Source organism: Opisthocomus hoazin, chromosome 8 (genome assembly GCF_030867145.1).
Source record: "Opisthocomus hoazin isolate bOpiHoa1 chromosome 8, bOpiHoa1.hap1, whole genome shotgun sequence".
Taxonomy (NCBI): domain Eukaryota; kingdom Metazoa; phylum Chordata; class Aves; order Opisthocomiformes; family Opisthocomidae; genus Opisthocomus; species Opisthocomus hoazin.
The window spans coordinates 57,812,444-57,832,143 of record NC_134421.1 but is presented as its reverse complement, the minus strand read 5'-3'; the positions used below and the strand labels follow the sequence as shown (position 1 = coordinate 57,832,143).

The 19,700-nt window shown below is 42.7% G+C and overlaps 1 protein-coding gene across 1 annotated transcript in view; it reads left to right on the top strand.

Moving 5' to 3' along the window:
* The window catches only part of SLC2A13 (solute carrier family 2 member 13), a 167,433-nt gene extending 148,016 nt beyond the window's left edge, over window positions 1-19,417 (top strand). Inside the window, exons 8-10 of the mRNA XM_075429058.1 lie at window positions 11,406-11,527; window positions 11,668-11,820; window positions 12,978-19,417. Of these exons, the coding sequence (XP_075285173.1) occupies window positions 11,406-11,527; window positions 11,668-11,820; window positions 12,978-13,204 (502 nt within the window). The 3' untranslated portion in view covers window positions 13,205-19,417. The remainder of the gene's footprint in view (window positions 1-11,405; window positions 11,528-11,667; window positions 11,821-12,977) is intronic.
* The last annotated feature ends 283 nt before the right edge of the window (window positions 19,418-19,700 follow it).

Here is a 19,700-nt window from a genome sequence, read left to right as displayed (position 1 = left end):
CGTTTGTGAGCATTTTTGTCCTGAAAGAGCTCAAACAGAATGAAGCCTGCCTGCGGGTACCCCTGGGTGGCCCAGTCTGACTGGTTTTTGGTGGAAAACATCGGTGTGGCACAGGTTAGCTCTGGGAGCCCCTGGGGCAACGGATAGCCACCTTCCAGTTAACGCTCATCACCGAGAGCCCGCAAAGGTTCATCTGTCAGAAGAAATGCCCAAATCGTCAATGAGCGCTCCCTCCTTCCAGAGAAATCAGGGAAGCCAGCAATGACTGGATGAAGGCACGGGTGCGTGTGCATGCTCATTGCTGAAGCTGGTTGTTCCAAAAGGGAACCCTTTCTGTCCAACCACAGAAAAGCCACTAAACAAACTGTAAAGCACATTCTGGGGTCACAGGGAGTCCACGAGTCTTTTGCAACCCTGATGGCTGCTGGGAGGGAAATTATGTTTCCAGAATGCCTCTGCACTACCTTTTTGCTGGTTGCCTTGCGGAGATAGCTTTGTGCTCATGTTGTTTAAAACTTGTGAGGTGGCATCTGTTTCACAAGCAATTACATTTTCCCAGATGCCGTTTCTTGTGAGGGCTTGCCGTGTGCCTGTGCCCATGCTGTGGCATGAAGTGTTTCGTGTCGGTTTGTGCTTGATTGCTGTGAAGAGGACTGAAGGGGCAGGGGAAGGATTTGCGGCAGTTGCCAGGGCGGTGGTGGCATCAATTCTCTCGTCCCACCAACTGCTGTGTGTGCAAGTCACGTCACTGAGCCACAGCCCTGTCACACGCGTCACATCTCCACCCAGACCTGCACACGAATACGTGATGCTTTAGCTGTTACAGCAGTGGGTCTTGCCCTCTGCCACATCGTGGCATTTTTTCCACTCTGTCTGGTAGAATGCAGTGTTTTTCTTACATTTCTTGATATTACTGTAGTACTAGAATAGCTATTGATCGTGACAAAGGCTTCAAAGTGTTGGGCAGTATCACATCCATCTTTGCTGATCTGCATCTTGCTGAAGGTCTGCGAGAGCTGATGATAACTTGAAAGAATTAGTGAAAACTGCAGCATTTAACCTCTTGAAATTTCTCAGTATGAGAATGAGGACTGAACTCACTATGTCTCTTACTGGATCTTGCTCTTTGTGAGGATCAGCCTAGACTTTTTTTAAATACAGCACAGGAATCTGGGAGGCTTCGTGACCTGCTGACAGCACTCTGCTGGAGCCCACCCGCATGTTTATGAAGTGGTTGGAGTTCTCATGCACATTGGTAGTTTGGAAGCTGCAAGAAATGGTAGAATCTGTCTTAAAAGAGGAACAAAAGAGGTAAAAAATTCAGGGTTAGTAAAGTTGTTCAAGGACATGAACGAAGAAAGTTTTGTGGTGAGAGGTGCAATGGACCAGCAGGCACAACCTCTTGTAGAGGCACAAACTTCAGCAACGGGGTGTTCCTGTCAGTAAAAGGGACAAACCTGAGGGTTAGAGGCATACTAAGAGTGGTCCAGTAAGGACTGGCAGATAGTTTAATGCTTGTGAAACACTGTGTGGCTTTTGGGGTTTTTTTTTTGAGATCAGGATTTGTATTCTACAAATGAAAAAGCAGGAAAAATCCCTGAAGGCCTTGGTTTTTGAAGTAGATGGATGTAAGTGGACTGTGAGCTGCTGGAGTGCATCCCTGAGCAGAGGAAAAGGGCAGAAATCTTCCATTGCCTGCGGTTGCCTTCTGAGCCTTACCTGAAATGGTGCACTCTTGCATTGCTGCCTTTTCATACTCTTTGGCAGCTTGTGAATACACAGAATGATCTTTAAATTTGCAAAATTATATTCTCGTGTCTTCTCATGAAAACATTCAGCAGATGTGGGCTTTGCTTCTGCTTTCACATTGCCTTGCTGTAACTTCAACCGTGGATGATGTCTGGTTCCAGTGAAGCTTTCTCTAATATTTTTGACAAGTATTTTCTGCATCTAACTATCAACATATCAAGCTAATAAGTGAGTCATACTTTCAGCTGGGAAAAAACTGTTCAGAATAGATATTAAAAATATATAGTCTCCGTCTTTACAAAAAAAAAGTGTTTTTAAACTCTTCACTCAGTTTTTATGAAGAGTCTATCCAGAAATAATTACTAGATTGTACCCTTGTTTGTTTATCGTACACACTGGTATTTGAGTCTCCATCTTAGAATGATCACTCACTGCTGCTGGCGTCACTGAATTTTACAGTTTCAAACCCTAAAGCAGTCTTCCGGCTATATGTAATAAATCCTTTTTTATCATGGCTTCTTGACTTGAGAATACCCCGTCTAATTTTTACAGCTATGATTTCAACCTATGGACCCCTGAGCTGGGTGTTAACCAAGCCAACTTCTGCTGGCTGTTTGTGGAATATCAAATTAGACTTGGATATAAATGGATGTAGAATGGAGCTCTGTGCACTCAATTTTTGCAGTAATGTATTTAGATATCTGAGTTTTGTATTTAAAGTACTTTTATAAGATACTCATTATCTTTAAATATATATAAATATATTTTAAATAATCCTTTCCCACAAAAAATGCAAAAAAAAATTTTTTAAATAAAAACAAAATAATTTTTATTTTATGATATTTCTGTTCCTTTTTTTTGATAATTTCATTTTTTGTTGAAAATTGGGGCAATTTTGAAGCTTTTCACAAAAAAATAAAGAGATATGCCATTTTACTTCATTATTTTTCTTGCCTGAACAGCTAACTTTGTATGGTTAACTGTTTGATACCTGAAAGTGTCCGATGTTTAAAAGAAACACGAAATAACGTATTTTGAAATTCTGACCTGTTGTCCAATGATTAAAGTAGTTAAAATTATCATAGGTAAAAATGCATGAAGGACAGTGATATTAAGCTAAGATGCTTATACTCAAAACTAATTAAGATTTTGCATTTTGATCAAGTTTTAATTTGAATTCTGCCCATTAAAATTCTGTAGATATGACTGCTAGTTGTTTGTTAAGTGAACAGATTATTATTTTTCATAGCTGTGTGTCCTCTCACAAGTTTATGCATTATTAATATAATATTTGAATTATTTATGATTTGGTCATGATTATGAAATCATGCAATTTAATTATTACTAGCTAATTTTAGTTTGTATTGGGGTAAACCAAGTGTGTCCAGTCAGGATCAGATTTAGGACTTGGGTAGGACACTGTAGGGCACAGAAACGTCAACTGTTTCCTGATACTTCGGAAGAGTAGGAAAAAGTTTAGGAAGAAAAATAAGTCAATCTATGTGGCGTGTGATTAAGGTAATTGTATGTCCTATACCAAAAAGCAAGTCTTTGCTTATTTCTGCTCCCAGTTTTTAAGTGTGCTGTAGCTGGGACTGGTGTACGTGTGCACCTAACGGGTGCTCTCAGCCGCTGTGAAATCTCGGATGGTTGGGATTCAACACTAGGTATAAACATTCTTCTGCCTTTTCCTGGTTTGAGTCCATTTCTCAAGGCAAGGAGAGCACGAAAGACAGTGAGAGAAGCTTTTTGGACAGTCTTCTGGTAGTAGCAGAGATTTATCTCGCTCCCCTCCTGGTAGATGCAATGAAAAATGAATTTTGACACACTGTGGTGTGACGGCAGAGTGGGAAATTATAGCCAAGGGCCTGGAGGTGGCCAGCAGGACTCAGAATGCAGCAGCAGAGGATAAAAGAAGTCTAATGGAGTAGCAGGCTGACCTTTGAGAGGACAGGAATAGGATACAACAATATGAAGGAGAACCTTCAGTCTAGAAACAAATGCAAAACTGAACATCTTCCATCAGGAGATTAGCGTTATCTAATCACACAAAAGCTGCTTGCTGAGACCCACAGCTAACGAACGTCCTAATGGGCACTGTCAGACATCTGAGCTTCTTCCTTTGGCAAGAGATGCAGGAACTGTGTTGTCACCCTTCAGAATCCACTAATCAGTGGTTACAAAAATACTGAACAGCAAACAGTTAAGAACCCCTTTGATGTGATTAGTATTGGAGAACTATTTGTCCTGGGGAAAAAATGCTCCTGTTTTCAATCATTTGGTAGTCTATTGCTCAGTCTATTCAGATGGAATAATAGCTCCGGTGCTCTATTTATTGGGCAAATTCAGATGCAGTTGCAAAGCAGAAATTTCTCAGTTTGGGAAAATGGAAGTGTTTATATTCAAACTCTCAAAAGATTTTTAGCTAAATAAATAATAATGTAAAAAAAACTTGTATTCATGCATGACCAGGTGGCCGGGAACAGAGGTAAATCAGAACAGCATACGAAGTCTCATGCAGGTGTGCATTCTGACATGACTGAGAATCATAGAACTGCTTAGTTTGGAAAAGACCCTTAAGATCGAGTCCAACCATTAACCTAACACTGCCAAGTCCACCACTAAACCATGTCCCTAAGCGCCTCATGTAAACATCTTTTAGACACCTCCAGGGATGGTGCCTCAACCACTGCCCTGGTCAGCCTGTTTCAGTGCTTGATAGCCCTTTCAGTGAAGAAATTTTTCACAATATCCAATCGAAACCTCCGCTGGTACAACTTGAGGCCATTTCCTCCCGTCCTATCGCTAGTTACTTGGGAGAAGAGACTGACCCCCACCTCACTACAACCTGCTTTCAGGTAGTTGTAGAGAGCAATAATGTCCTCCCTCAGCCTCCTCTTCTCCACACTAAACAGCCCCAGTTCCCTCAGTTGCTCCTCAATAGGACTTGTTCTCTAGACCCCTCACCAGCCTCGTTGCCCTTCTCTGGACATGCTCCAGCCCCTCAATGTCCTTCTTGTAGTGAGGGGCCCAAAACTGAACACAGTACTCCAGATGCAGCCTCACCAGTGCCCAGTACAGGGGCACGGTCACCTCCCTACTCCTGCTGGCCACACTATTGCTGATAGAAGCCAGGATGCCGTTGGCTGCCTTGGCACACTGCTGGCTCATGGTCAGCCGGCTGTCAACCAACACCCCAAGGTCCTTTTCCACCAGGCAGCTTTCCAGCCACTCTTCCCCAAGCCTGTAGTGTTGCATGGGGTTGTTGTGACCCAAGTGCAGGACCCGGCATTTGGCCTTGTTGAACCTCATATGATTGGCCTTGGCCCGTGGATCCAGTCTGCCCAGATCCCTCTGCAGAGCCTTCCCACCCTCCAGCAGATCGACACTCCCACCCAGCTTGGCGTTGTCTGCAAACTTAGAGGGTCCGCTTGATCCCCTCATCCAGATCATTGATAAAGACTTTAAACAAGACCGGACCCAAAACTGAGCCCTGGGGGACATGACTCGTGACTGCCCGCCAGCTGGATTTAACTCCAGTCACCACAACACTCTCGGCTGGCCATCCAGCCGTTTTTTTACCCAGCAAAGAGTACACCTGTCCAAGCATGATGGAAGCCAGTAACGTCTTAGTGATAGATATTTCTATGAAGTAATTACTTCAGTAAGGTCTTCTGCTTGGGTAAAGGAAATATTAAGTAATTTTTAAATTTAATAGCGTGTATGAGCTATAGTAAAATAGACCTTGTGATTGATTTTAGGAGATTTTAGCAGTCTACAGAGTCTCTGTTTCTTTTGTAAGAAAGAAGATAAAAGAGGGATCAGAAGATAACAGCCAGTAAGGGAAAAGATGCTCAGTGTGAATAATTGATAGTTATTTCTATGTATGTTACATACTGCCTCCAAGCAGATCTGTAAGAAATGCTGATTTAAACATAAAACCTTATTAGAAATTCAGTTTTTACCCTACAGCATGCAGTAAAGAAGGCATCTCTAAACTCTTTGGCTCTGTAATGGGCAAAGCAACCAAGCTTCTGGGTTTGGGGTTTTTTTTTAATTTATTTTTGAATACCTGCTTTCAGTTTCCTGTACACAGACTCTGAAGTGCCAGTCATTCAGCTTGAGGAGAATAATTTTGATATTGTTCCAGCCCTAGTAGCTGCTACTAAACTTACTTGGCATGGGAAGCATTGCATAGAGAAAGGAACTGGCTTTGTCACTTTTGTTGAAGATTTTTTGGACAGCAGCGGTTACTATAGCTCTTACCCATAGAAGTGCCCTGGTTTCTGTTCTTTGTGCAGGATATCACCCACAGCTCTATAGGTGTAATGGATAGATCCCATAGCAGGGGGGCTCAGCACGATAAAGACTGTTTTTCAGTCATGTGCAAATGCATCGGCAGTCTGCTGAGGTGCAGTTTCCTTTCTTGCTGTGAGCTAAACTATTTTTCTGAGTTTTTGAAGTGCATGCTAATATTTTAAAAACTCTTCTGCCAGTTATAGCAAAAGGCTTCAATGAGTGTCCCAAAACACTGCTGGTATTTTTATTTAGTGAAGGTTAAGCAATGTCTAGCTGAATACCATGAAATTTTATGGGTACATTTTTTCAAGGCTGCATCTGTTCCTTCTTTTCAGTTTTTTTCAATTGCCATCATCTGGCGTAAGAGGCTTCATCTGCATATTTTTAGCAACATCTGGTTTAATGGATGAGTTATTTCTCCGTGTAAACTACAAAGTCAAAGCTGTAGACGCAAACCTCTCCAGAGAGGCGTGGAGCTGCAGTGCATCTTCCCTGAGGCACAGAAGCCAGTAGCTAGGGAACGGTGAGAAAGCTTAGCAAGTATTGATTCAGACATTAGTCAGGTTTAAATTAATCTGTTCACCTTCAGGAGGAGTTACGCTTTGCTCGATACTTCAGATAGCATCTTACCGTATGTATATGTAAAAAGTAAGCACTGAAAGGAAGAGAGATTTTTCTTTGAATCAGAATACACTGATTGATAGTGAAATTATATCTTATGATTTCACTGGTTTCTATGGTTTGTGCTAATGTAACTATTTTGAATGTCTATGGGTGGATTAGAGAGGCTGCTTGATGGACAAGATAGAGGCGGTTTCCAAAGTTCTCGTTTGTTACACGTCTGACTACCACTAAATTATTAAAAGGTTAATCTGGTACTTTGCTAAATTCTGTCCTTTAAGTAATTCAAGGATAGTTAGGGGTCTGTTCAGACAACTAAATATCTTTAGGAGAAAAAGAGGAGCTTGAAGTTGTGAGAACCAAACCAAATGTCAAGGTCCAGATTCTTCCACAGGACAAGTAATTGCTTGTGGGTAAATAATCTTAGTCGTTCCCAAGCATCTTCCACAAAAATCTTACTCAGTCCAAACAGCAACTACTCTGTGTCTGTTTGGTTATCTGTCCTTTCCATGACCAGACTTCAGGTGAAAAGATGAGTCAGTAGGCCTGGCATAAATGTCTATTTTTCAGTTTGATTGACATCATATAAAAGCATTCTACACAGGAGACTTTAAAAATATTTTTAAAGCAGGTTGTTTTTTTTAAAATCCAATATATGTGTGTTACACTAGAGACTAAATTGGTAATTGTAGATTATCATCATCTTGATAACCCAGACATAAAAGTATGGCATAGGAGCCATCCTTAAGTAGTTTTACTCTTGCTAGAACAAAGAAATAGGGGATTAGTGAAACTGAATTAGGTCTAAAATCTTTCTGTACCACCAGCAACTGATGTTAAAGTTTATCTTGAAGCAGAAAGTGTATTTTTAAAATAAGTCTGTTCTAACAAGCGTTTTAAGGAGATGAATGATCACATTAGTGATTTCCTTTAGAAGTAATTCATTTCCTTAGCCTGAGTTGATTTGAATTTTGACCTTTTAAGACTTTTGACCTAAATCCATTTAAGATGCTTCTGAAGGGCTTAAAAGACAATGAGAAGTCAGCAGCTTTCATATTAAAAACATATGAACTGTTCAGGATGAAACATTTAATTCCCAGAAAAGCCATATGTTTAGAGCTACGCAGTCCTCACTCTACAGCAAAGCGAAAATTAATGGAAATTTGAGGAGAAAATCATCTGGGTCTCTGTCTTGTGCTGTGCTTGCTTGCCTGTGCTATGGACTCTCTTGCCATTTCCCTATCTGTTGTTTTCAGTGTTGGGCTTTAGCATTATCCTACAGCCAAATTGCCTCAAGTATTAGGAAAATTAATTATCAAGGAAATGGTCTTACTCTGTTTCATCCTCTTGTTATTAGCAATAACATTTTAGTCCACCGATGCCAGCTTTTCTTCTCTTACCTTCTTTTATGTGCAGTATGAAGGTAATTTAAGGAGGTGGGGAGCAAAGCTTTAGATCTTCTGACCTACAGACCATATCTGATAAGGGATGGACTCTGTGATATGAAAGCAAGCATATAATGCCTGTAATTTAGAAATCTACTGCTATTCTGGTTTATTTCCAATCTGTCGAATAGTTCACGTCAATTGTTGGAAAGTCAGGTTTTCACTGATTGGAACAGATGTGCATCTTCAATTATCTGTGGAAAATCAATAATGAAAGAAATTCACGGTAAAGATTTTCAGTGTAGCTCTATCATGTTTTCGCTTTGGCAGTAATTTCAGAGGAAATGATATGGTGTGTCTTCAGTGTTTACACTGACATGACGATTGCCCAGCATATTGGTATTTACAAACTGTGCACTGGTACCTGTCTGCATCGTTTCACTTCCGAGTGGTTTACAGGGCATTCCCCGCTGTGTGTTTCAGCTTGTGAAGCGATGAGTAGCTGCTCTTCTGCTTTCCATCACAGACACTCTCTTCATGCAGGACAAAATTCAGAATTTTATCGGATAGTACATTATACAGTAATTATTAACATATTCTTCAGCAAAATAATAGATCTTGTAGAAATAGTAGTATAGCAGTAGAAATTAGGACAGTAACAGAGCTTGAACAAATCCCCAGCCTTGAAGGAGCATTCTGTTTGAACGTACCCAGCACTGCAAGATGCCAGCAAACACAGATACCTTTGCTTTTACTCTCTGTACCACACTGGTTTACTACTGAAGGATAAGCAAAGCACTGTTTATGCCTGCAGGGCTTCCGTTAAATCTAGGCTCAAGTGCTGTTTTTCCTGTTTCAATGCACTGAACGTGCTTTCTTGCAACAGAACTTCCTCTCGGTTACGGGCAAACAGCGGAGAATAGACGAGTGCGTTTTTCCAGGTTGTGTGGGGTTAACTTCTCTCTCTTAAGCATGTTGAAATTTTGGATTTCCAGCTGTCCTGAAATTGAGTTTGGCACTTCACGGTGATGTCCTGCTTTAAATGTTGTTCCATTGGTACATCCATGCCAGCATAAGGAAGATTTCTGCCCCAGGACTGGTTGCGGGTTGGTCACCACCATCTGTCATTGCAGGCGGGGTGGCTGCAGGGGCTGTAGCAGGAGCAGCAATGATTGCAGCGCTGGTCGCGGAGGCTGCAGTAGCTGCGGTGGGGGAGGAGGTTGTTGCCTCGGCATACCTTAAAAAAGCTAAAGTGATTCCACAGCACTTATGCCTGCACCAAGGCTTAATCTTACACCACACCTGAAAAACTTGCAGGGAAGCCAAAAAAATGAAACATGGTTTGATAGTCCCAAGAATATCTGAAATTCCCAAACTCTGGCAAAGTCATGTTGGCATAACAACAAAACGTACAATTTCTCAAGTTAAAAGTATAATTACTAACAAAGTCCACAGGGTAACTCTCAAAGTACTCGAATGAAGTTGTTGGCAACTAGTTCGGGTTTTGCACTTTTTGTTTTCATCTCTTGATAAACATAAGAGATTGGAACGATAATGACCGGTCTTACCACGGTATAGTTCAGTAATAATCACAACAGACTGTGCTAAAAAGATTGTCCCCATCTTTCCTATAGGTCCCCTTTAAGTACTGAAAGGCTGCAGTAAGGTCTCCCCAGAGCCTTCTCTTCTCCAGGCTGAACAGCCCCAACTCTCTCAGCCTTTCCTCACAGCAGAGGTGTTCCAGCCCTCTGACCATGTTTGTGGCCTCCTCTGGACCTGCTTCAACAGCTCCGTGTCCTTCTTGGGCTGAGGGCTCCAGAGCTGGCTGCAGGACCCCAGATGGGGTCTCACCAGAGCGGAGCAGAGGGGCAGAATCCCCTCCCTCGCCCCGCTGGCCATGCTGCTTTTGATGCAGCCCAGGGTACGGTTGGCCTTCTGGGCTGCGAGTGCACACTGACAGCTCATGTCCAGCTTTTCATCTACCAGCACCCCCCAGTCCTTCTCGTCAGGGCTGCTCTCAGTCCCTTCATCCCCCAGCCTGTATTGATACCGGGGGTTGCCCTGACCCAGATGCAGGACCTTGCACTTGGACTTGTTGAACCTCATGGTCAATATCGGGTCACTAGTTCTGTCCACCCCTCCCCACAAGTACGACCCTTTATGACTCCTCACTTGCAGGATCTAAGAGGTCTATCAACAACCTTGGCCGCTATAGTAATAATTATAAACAGGGGCCTTTTTCTGCCTTCCAGTCCTGCCGTTAGCTCAGTAAAACTATAAACATCAAGTGTTCACAGCTTTGGAGTGGACGCTGTCTGTAAAACATGTAGCCAACTTCAGAAAAATTCAGTTACTTAGAAGAACTTAGCTGTAAGGACAAATCACTAAAAGACAATTGGTTCTGTTTTAACCAAAACCTGGACACAAGTACATAACATTGTTTGCGTATGAAAGGGTGGTGTCTGCTGAAGTCTTCTCTCCCAAAAGTACACGGTTTTTCAACTGTAGCAAGTGATGTGGTTGCAGCTGTAAAAATTCTGTAGTTACAGTTATGACTTGCTGTCCCTTTAAACAGGTGCTAATTTTCAAAAATAAGATGTATAACAGAAAAATAAGTTGCCAGTATTCCTTTAAAATAAATTGTTGACAGTCAGATGAAAATACCTGGCTTTCTGCCTATTCCTAGAAATGTGTGATTGCCACATAGTCTTTGGAATAGAGTCACTTTTTCTTTCAGTAGCACAGGCACAGTTTACCTCTGGTCTGATTCTTATTTTTACTCTCTAATTAGCATTGCTGCTGCCTTCTAAATTATTTCACTGTGTAGAAAATATAATATATGCCTCTCTTCTTTATAACTTCACTTGACTTTGGCACACTCCTTAGGCATTACTGATTACACCCAAAGTGTGCAGCATATAGTTAGCTCGTCAGTGATGTAAGGACAAACTTCCACATGACCTTAAATCCTTGCGTGCAGCATCTGTAGCTCGAAATCCTGCTGCTGCAGCTCTTCTTGCACTCTGTGATGTTCATGTGAATGGTCGTCTTGGCTTTGGTACGACTGCTTGCCTAGTGAAGACTGGTCATTTGGAGGACATCTGTAGATACAAGGCAAATGTTTAAATTCAGGAATGTTCTGCTGGTTACTCTTCCTAAGAGCAGGCTTGGGAAAAAGCACATTTCTTAATGTAGGACTTGGCTCAATGATCTTGATAAATTAACAGGGATGAAGTTTTTTCATCTGAATTGTACATTTGTCAGCTTTTCGTAAGACATCACGTGACACGTTTTTATTGAAATGTCACCCATTAAAATTCTTTAATATGAAGTTTTTCTGTTATTTTTCAGATGTTCAAATGAAACAGCATTCAGAAAGGAAGGTTTGTTCTGGGCATACAATTTCTGCCCCACTCCATACTCTTGGACAGCACTTCTGGGCCTTATTTTATACTTGGTTTTCTTTGCACCTGGTAAGCAAATGTGTATTTAAATGTAAGTTAAAAAATTGTAAAGGTATAAAATGTCGAATAGTGAGGCTATGCATTAAATTTACTTTTGAGTCCAGCCGTTAAACTGAGATTGATCGTGGTTTTTTTTTTTTAATTCTTAGGAATGGGTCCTATGCCCTGGACCGTCAATTCTGAAATTTACCCACTTTGGGCTAGAAGTACAGGAAATGCCTGTTCCTCTGGAGTCAACTGGGTTTTCAATGTGCTCGTGTCGCTGACATTTCTGCATACGGCCGAATATCTGACGTACTATGGTAAGAAACCGCATGCGTCTGTGTACGCGGTACTACTGCTGGTGCATAGATTTTTCTGCTGGTCCTGGGTTGCTTAGTTGTTTTTGCTATGGAATGTCAAGAGTCAATGCAGTGTGCTCAACTTACTGTGGTTTAGTAAAACTAGAGACCTGATAGGGCCTGTCTGGATCACAGAGTTTGGTCCAGCTTTCATAAGAAACATTTCTTGCTGTCCTTAACTGAGAACCTAGACAGTTGGTTAAAACAAGGAATCTGGAAAAAAAATGCTTTTGGCTTAGTGAAATATGCCGATTCCCACTTAAGGAGACAGCATCTGCAATAGTCCAGTTTATGGTGGCATCCAAGGCCACTATCAGATGGTCCTTGCAGAAACACCTGTGTAAGGTGCTACTGCCTGACTCCCAGCTGCTGGTGGAGTCCTGTCTGCTGGAGCCTGCGGAGAGCCTGGCGCGTTGCTGCTCAGCCACTCCAGTACAAGCCATTTAAACCAGATGAAGCTGCCACGGAGCTGATGTGGCCTTCCCATCGTCACTAGTACAGAGCCTTCCAGCTCTGCTTGTCATCCCTGCGCGTCATCAGTCTAGCAGTGCAGGGCAGGTAAAAGTTTGTTGCTCCTGTGGTACCTTCTCTGCCCCCCTAGGTAAGGTGGGTGGCGGGTGAGCAAGCTCTTGCTCACTGCTAACTGTCTCTGCAGAGGACTTTTAAATAATAGTTAGGTGTACAAGTGTTTAATCCTGGCTATTTCTTTTTTGCTAAAGTTTCTCATTCTGGGGGGGTGTCTTAGTGTGTCCTTCACTGTTAAGATAAACTGAGAAAGTTCTTGCCTTTCCCATCTGCTTTTTTTGCTGGGTGTGCAACCGTTTAACTGCTGTTTGTGTTAACAGTGGAATGACTTGGCCAAAAAAGGGGCGTGTTATCTTCCACCTGAAACAAAATGGCTTTTGTTAATTTACTCCATTGTGGAGCGATGCAATAAAGCAGCCTTCTCCTACACCCACCGCCCCGTAGCTCGCTGTGTTAACGATGCCACTCCAACCTTTGCTTTGACGCACTCCTTTGATATCGGCAGCCTGCTGCTTCTGCCGCTCCCTCTGCTCTGGAGCAGAGCTGGGACGGGAACTTCTGTAACCAACTGTGCGTGTTGTTTTACATTGCAGGAGCCTTCTTCCTCTACGCAGGGTTTGCTGGCTTGGGACTGGTTTTCATCTATGGCTGCCTTCCTGAGACTAAAGGGAAAAAACTGGAGGAAATTGAATCTTTGTTCGAAAGCAGGCTATGTACATGTGGTACGTCAGATTCGGATGAAGGGAGGTATATTGAGTATATTCGAGTGAAGGGGAGTAATTACCATCTTTCTGACAATGATGCTTCTGATGTGGAATAATTTTCAGCTGCTGATGTATTTAATCATTTAAAAACCTTCTGGGGGAAAAGCAGCTCTCTGATGACCTCACTGCCCTGCTTCTGGTCTGGTTCTCCTTTCTACTGTCTAGTTAAAAATGCCTTCATGTTCAAAAATGCTCCATTGGGGAGGAAATTCAATATGCTGCTGTTTTCTTGATAACTAAAAGCAATGGCTTCCAAAAGAGATTGAATTCCACAATTATGTGAATTCACCGAGTGCGTGCAAGACTGCACCGTCCCGAGGTTTTTAGTAGGTGCGCTGTACCAGATGAAGACAGAAGGCTATCCTAGATGGTCAAGGGTGGTCCTTATCTTCAATACTGACTAAAGGCAAAATAATAGAGTAGCTAATCAGAAAGCAGCCGACAGCTGTCGGATACCCATCCATAGCAGCCTAGCAAATAGCTCTGCTCTGCAATATAATGAATGACGAATGCATAAGCTGCTGTAGCGTTGGCTATTTAAAAGGTTGAACTGATTAGGAAAATACAAATATCTGCCATATCTACAGGGAACATTTCCCAAATTTACCCTAAGCGAATTTCCATTTTCGTTTATTTGAGATAACATGTAGAGAGCCATAGTCCCCTGGGTGGAGGTTTGCTGGGGTGGCGTGGGTCGGTGTTCTGGTGGGTTGTCTGGCCGCAGCCGCTCGTGAGTACAGATGGCAGTCGGGAGCCGGTGCTGGTGAGGGGCACTGCCAAAATTAACCACCTGCCAGCAGGATAGCAGAGCTGAGTATGTGGCCACACGTACAAAGGAACTGGTGTGTATCGCTAGGTACAATGTAGAGGCTCCAGTCAGTTGAGAAAAATTATTTTTGTTTTCCTTTTCCACACTTGAGCGTTTGGGCCCGTGCCTAGTCTTGAACACAAAATGTCATTAGCTAAAAGAAAGAAAAGGAGGGGAGAGGTTTTATGCTGCTAAATGCACGGTGGTCATCCCTCCTGCGCCTTTTGCTCGTGCATAATCATACTGCCTTCAGTTTATCTTCCTATGTGCAGAGTAAATGAATCTCAGCCCATTTCTCCTTCAAATGCCCTTAGTCAACCCGTGGCCTGCTGGATCTGAAGAGAAATGTTAGCAATGGGCAGAAGCCTACATCTCATCTTAATAGCCTTACCGAAGCATTGCGAAATTGTCAAGAAAATGTCAGGCACAAAAATCAGCTTGGCTGCTGTTAGCCTGGTAATGAAAATATGAATGGTATTTTATTCACCTGCCATGATTGCTTGCCTTGCCAAATTGAATTTTATGCAGCTACAGAAAAATATTACATTATTTTTTTTCCTTGCCCTGTCCTCACCGCTTTAAGTCTTCAGAGATACGAGTTTGAAAGCATCAACAATTCAAATTCTTATCTTTGAAACATTTGCTTCATGAAAGAACATGGAAAATCTCCTCTGCCTGTGGGCTGTCCCCCATTCATTTGGTAAAAATACATTTATTTTTCATTGTGTAAAGATTAAAGAAGTTGTTGGGTTCATTAGCTTTTATAGGTTTGCTTTGTGAGCTTTACTTGGGTTGAAAAATATTTTGAATGTAGGATTGCTATCAAAACTGAGACTGGACATTTGTTACTAAATTATTTTTATTCGATAACGTGGGGCTTTGTTGGTGTAAAGAAGTCTGACATTATGTTATCTCATCTTCTGGGGGGGGGGTTTACTCTCCAATTATTGAACTTCAACAATTGGGTGTATTTTGCATTATTTTCTTTTTTACCTTGTTAATCAAAGCAATATTTTTGGAAAGAAATCATTTTAAAGCATCCTTCTGTGACTTGACTGGGACTAAAAGGGGAAAGCATAGCGGACAGAGGGAATTTCAGACATTTGGTCATTACAACGAGTGGCCCGACCTTGAACATCTCCTTGCGCAGTGAGAGGGCTGGATTCTCATGCCTTCCCTCTTGCCTCCCTTTCAGCGTGCAATATTTTTATGCTTGAAAGCACCAGCTGTTGAAAACGCTGGGGTTTCCAGACCTATCTCCAAGGCACTCACTGCGGGATGTGTCCATTAGGCTGTCACGGCTTTGCAGGCTTCACCGAAGGTGTAGTACCTGAAATGAGAAACAGGGGTACTTGGCACAGATGAGAACACAATTGTTTTAAGGGCAAACTGTTTTTTTCCTGAACCCGAAAAATGGGTGTTTGGAGACCCTTGTTTGGAACAGTTTTGTCATCCAGAGCAGCATGTGAGTAGGTGTGTTAACACCCAACCTGTGCTTGTGGTATCTGACGTAGAGATAGGTGAAAGTAGGTGTTTACTGGTTTTTCAGAATAGGGACTTACGGCTCTGATCCCCCCAAAAGCATAAGCCCACGCTCACTGTTACACCTACGAACGTCCCCTGGCTCGCCATGTTCTGCTGGAGGCAGGGTGGGCATCCCTGTGCCGGCACGGCGCCGGTGCTGACTTCGCGCTGCGTTGCGCTTGGGTGCACGGGTGGAGGAGCCGCTGCAGTTATCGGGCACAGCCAGGGCAGAGTCGCTGGGAAGGTCGCTGTCACGAGATCAGCCTCTGTTGTTTTGCAGGCAGCGCTGGGGCTTTTTAGCAGCAGAGGACCATCTCCCTCTGCCAGCCTTCTCTCACGGACGTGCTCACAAGTGGCACCCAGTTGCGTACGGCACCGGGCTCGTTTCCTTGCACAACCAGTTCGATCTTACTGAAAGGACTTTTCTGAAGGTTTGCATCCCGTGCCCTTTTTACTCGAGGCAAAACGATGGAAACACGTGCGTTTCATTCGTCATTGCTGCTGGCTGTGAGGGTGCAAAATACATCGGCGTCTTTATTCTCACTCCCTCTTTCCCACCCACACAGAGTTGGGCTGAAGTCTTCCTTTTAGGGTTGCTTTACAAAAGGATAACATTCCATACTGTAGAAACACTGAACCTAGTACCAAGCACCATGTGTAATAAAAATGAGACCAAATATTTGAAATTAGTCTTACGCAATTAGGGGTTTATTTTTAGAATCTGTGAACATTTATAATGTATGAAGAAAATTAAATCGATGTTTCCATTTTGCAAAGATTTTTTATATTTGTGCATATTTTAAGTTTTAAGATGTTTTTGCTAAGGGTAGACTTAGTAACCTTCCAGATAGAAGAATAAAAACACGGTGTAGCTGAATAATTCCTTATGACAGGTTTTTAATTTATGAAGTAGCATAAATAGTATGTCTAAGCACAATAGCGTTTTATTGAAAGCTTTCTGCAGCAGATGTGAAATCATTTCTTGACGAAGACTGCATGCTTAATTCAGGTATTCTGTGCATCAGGAATGCTAGAGTAATGCTGCTGGTAGAGTTGGGCATGAATCACATATTGATTATACATAACAATTTGAGATATTTAAATTCTGATTAATCTACTGACTCTACATGTTTTGGTCTAAGAGCAAGTATAAAAGAAACAAGTCCTGATGCATTTTTAATCTTTTTAATTCACATATAGTAGTTTGTTCACCGTGTTGCAAATCTAAAGTGTTGGGTGGGTTGAGATAATTTGCCACTTGTTTCTTCCCCTTGTCACTTTGTTAATCAAAATCGGTTTTCAACGCGAGAAGCAAACCAATTTTGAAAAGAGAGATAGGAACAAAGCAAGGCCCCAGGACTCGTCTGAGGGCTGAAGCTGAGTGGCTATGCCTGCACCTCAGATCGCTCTCGTAGACGCTGGTACCTTGTGAGGTGCAGTGACAGCCATGTCAGAAATTTTGTGACACGAGAGGACGCATCCCAAGGAACGTTGTTCCAACGCCAACTCATTTTTGCGCGAGTTGGAAAATGTAGCATTTTGCTGTTGTTAGGTGTTAGGCTTGGGAGGGGGGAGGAAAGGAAGGATGCATCAAAAGCCCCGTGAAGTCCTGTTTCAGCAGAGATGGGTGTTGCAGCCGAGAGGAGCCATCTCTGACTTGTCTCCCATGTGGGGGGATGGTGGGACCAAGGGGCTCTGCTTGGTCCGGTGGGTGGAAATGGCGGGTGGCAGACTGAGGGGGAAGAAGCTCACAAGTGGTCCTCTCCCGTGCCCTCGCAGAAGTGAGAACATGGTAACAGGGCTTGCAAAGCTAATGCTTTTTTCCTCAGTGGAAGCCCTTTTGCCCTGCTTAGTCCCTCGAGTTGAGCACTGGGGAGAAGTTTTGACTTTCAGGGGCGACTATGAGCCCTGAGTGAGGGTCTGTCCTTCAGCCATGAGGATGTTGGGCGCAGTCCCGCAAGCACGCGGTGGGCTAATTAAAGATAGACCCTGTACTTCTCAGCTTTATACCCAACTTTCTGTTTCTCAACATCAATGCTCTTCTAACACGTTCTTGAAATTGTACTTGTACTTGCATGAGAGGCTTTGTTAGCTGAACACCACTGAGCGAGAAAGAGGTGGAATCTTCACAGCACAGAGAGAGCTCGGGGTAGAAATCAAGGCAGAAGAGACAGTTCTGCGAAGCACTTTAAAGAAAAAGATATTTGTGCACTTTTTTCTGGGAGAGTCAAGCTTACCAAACCCATTCCTCTGCATTGGGAAGAAAATCGAGCTTTGTGTACCAGGCCAGAAGCAGATAATGCCACAATATGTGCTTTATGGCAAAATGTGTTTTTATTGCGGGTAACATTTACAGCTTACATGTAGCTGCTGCCTATAAAGTGACTCAATCGTTCTCTGGATTTTAACAAGTCACATTTTTGTGCAAAAATCTTAGTGGTTTTCTATCAGTCTTCATCGCCTTGTGTACAGTACAGTTAAGCATAATCCACAAAGTGGTCTAGGTTGTGGCAGTGTTACAAATGTCAGCACAGTAAAATCTAGGTGAACATTGTTAAAGAAATGTTGTTGTTTGTGATACTGGGGGTTAAAACTCCTTCAAGGCAACTATATATAGATTTTAAAAGTCTGAAAAAAATGGCAGTTCTTATCTATTTTGTGTATGTTTTCATATAGAGAAGGAGTTTTTTATGTGCCAATAACCATCACTGTAGTGTTTTGTAAGTGGGTGTTAATGGTGTTCCAGAGTTCTGTATATGAGAATATACTTTAGCCACAATGACCTGTTCGTGTGAACCAGTGGCATGTTTTTAATCTTACTCACACCTCGCACCAGAGGTGCTCAGTCATCGGCTTCGGTAGAGCTCACTCACGCCAGGGGAAGTTCGACCAGCATCAGGCCTCAGAAATACGGAGTGTATCTAAATCCCCGCTTGTTCAAATTGTCCCTAGACAGTGTGTTATATGTGAGTGGTCTGGCTCGTGTCATTATAAAGCTTCAACTCTGGTTCAGTTACGCTCCTCCATTCTGTTGAGATACAATTTGTCAAAATTTGGTTTGACCTTTCGTCGCATTGCTATAAATAAGGGGCACACTGATTATTTATGAATATCATCCACCTATTTCTAAAGGAAACATCAGTTTCTGAAGTGTTAAAATAAAGGCAAATTTCTCTTGCTGCCTTAAACATTACACAGACTTTAGAGAGGACCGAATGTATGACCATCGTCGTGACTTCTGCAGGAGAAACTTCGTGGATCCTCAGCTGGTGTGAGACGAGGTGGTTTCATGGTGCTGGGGTGCTGCGTTACACCGCAGGCCCTGCCTAGGGTGCGCTGGCGTCTGTTCGATTTTAAGTGTTCGAGTACTCCCCATGAAGTCGATAGGATTATTCATATGCCTGATGTTCTCCGCGTGATCAGTGTCCTGCTGGTCCAGGGCATCGCTGGGAAGTGGCACGAGTCACCTCTCCGCTCCCCATCGGGAATCTCACACTCCCGCAAAACCGTGAACCGGATCTTTCTGTGACAAATTCTGTGTAAAGTCGTTGAGACATTATTGGAGACCAAATTGATAGTAATAATTCTGTGTTGAGTAGCAACATGCACACGATGCCGTCGGGCATTCCGCAGTCCCTGGGCATGTGCTGGGTATTCAGTACAAAACCGGGTCTGGCAAAACTGAGTGTTGGGTTGTCTGTGTGATTTCCTATCCACGTCAAACATGTGCCATTTCCTTTTGCAACCAGTCAAGCCTAGAATGTATGAAAGTGTTGTACATTTTCTGAAACTGAAGTGATGTAAAATTATTTAATTGACTTCTGTTCTGATTGCTTTAATGAAGTTTGGTCTTTACATAAAAATAAATATCTCAAAGAATTGTCAGTGCCAGAAGTGTAAATGAACAAAATAAAAAGTGAGATACTTAATTACAGAATCTTTCTCGGGGTTTCCTTTCTTCTGGTATTCGGATTGCCTTTCAGAGTTTCAAAATCGAAAAGTGAGCTAAAATAGCCCATGGGCTTGCCTGAAATGTGAGGGGTAAGAATAACTTTGAATAGGATCAGCGTGGTTCTAAATAATATGTTTCAAACCAGAGAGCGTTTCTGTGATGATGGAGGGTTTGTTTGCAGACCTGAACACAGCTACGCAGAGCTGCCGACTTTCCGCATGCCCCCTGCCCAAACACAGACCGGTTTTCTGACAGCAATTTGTGCCTT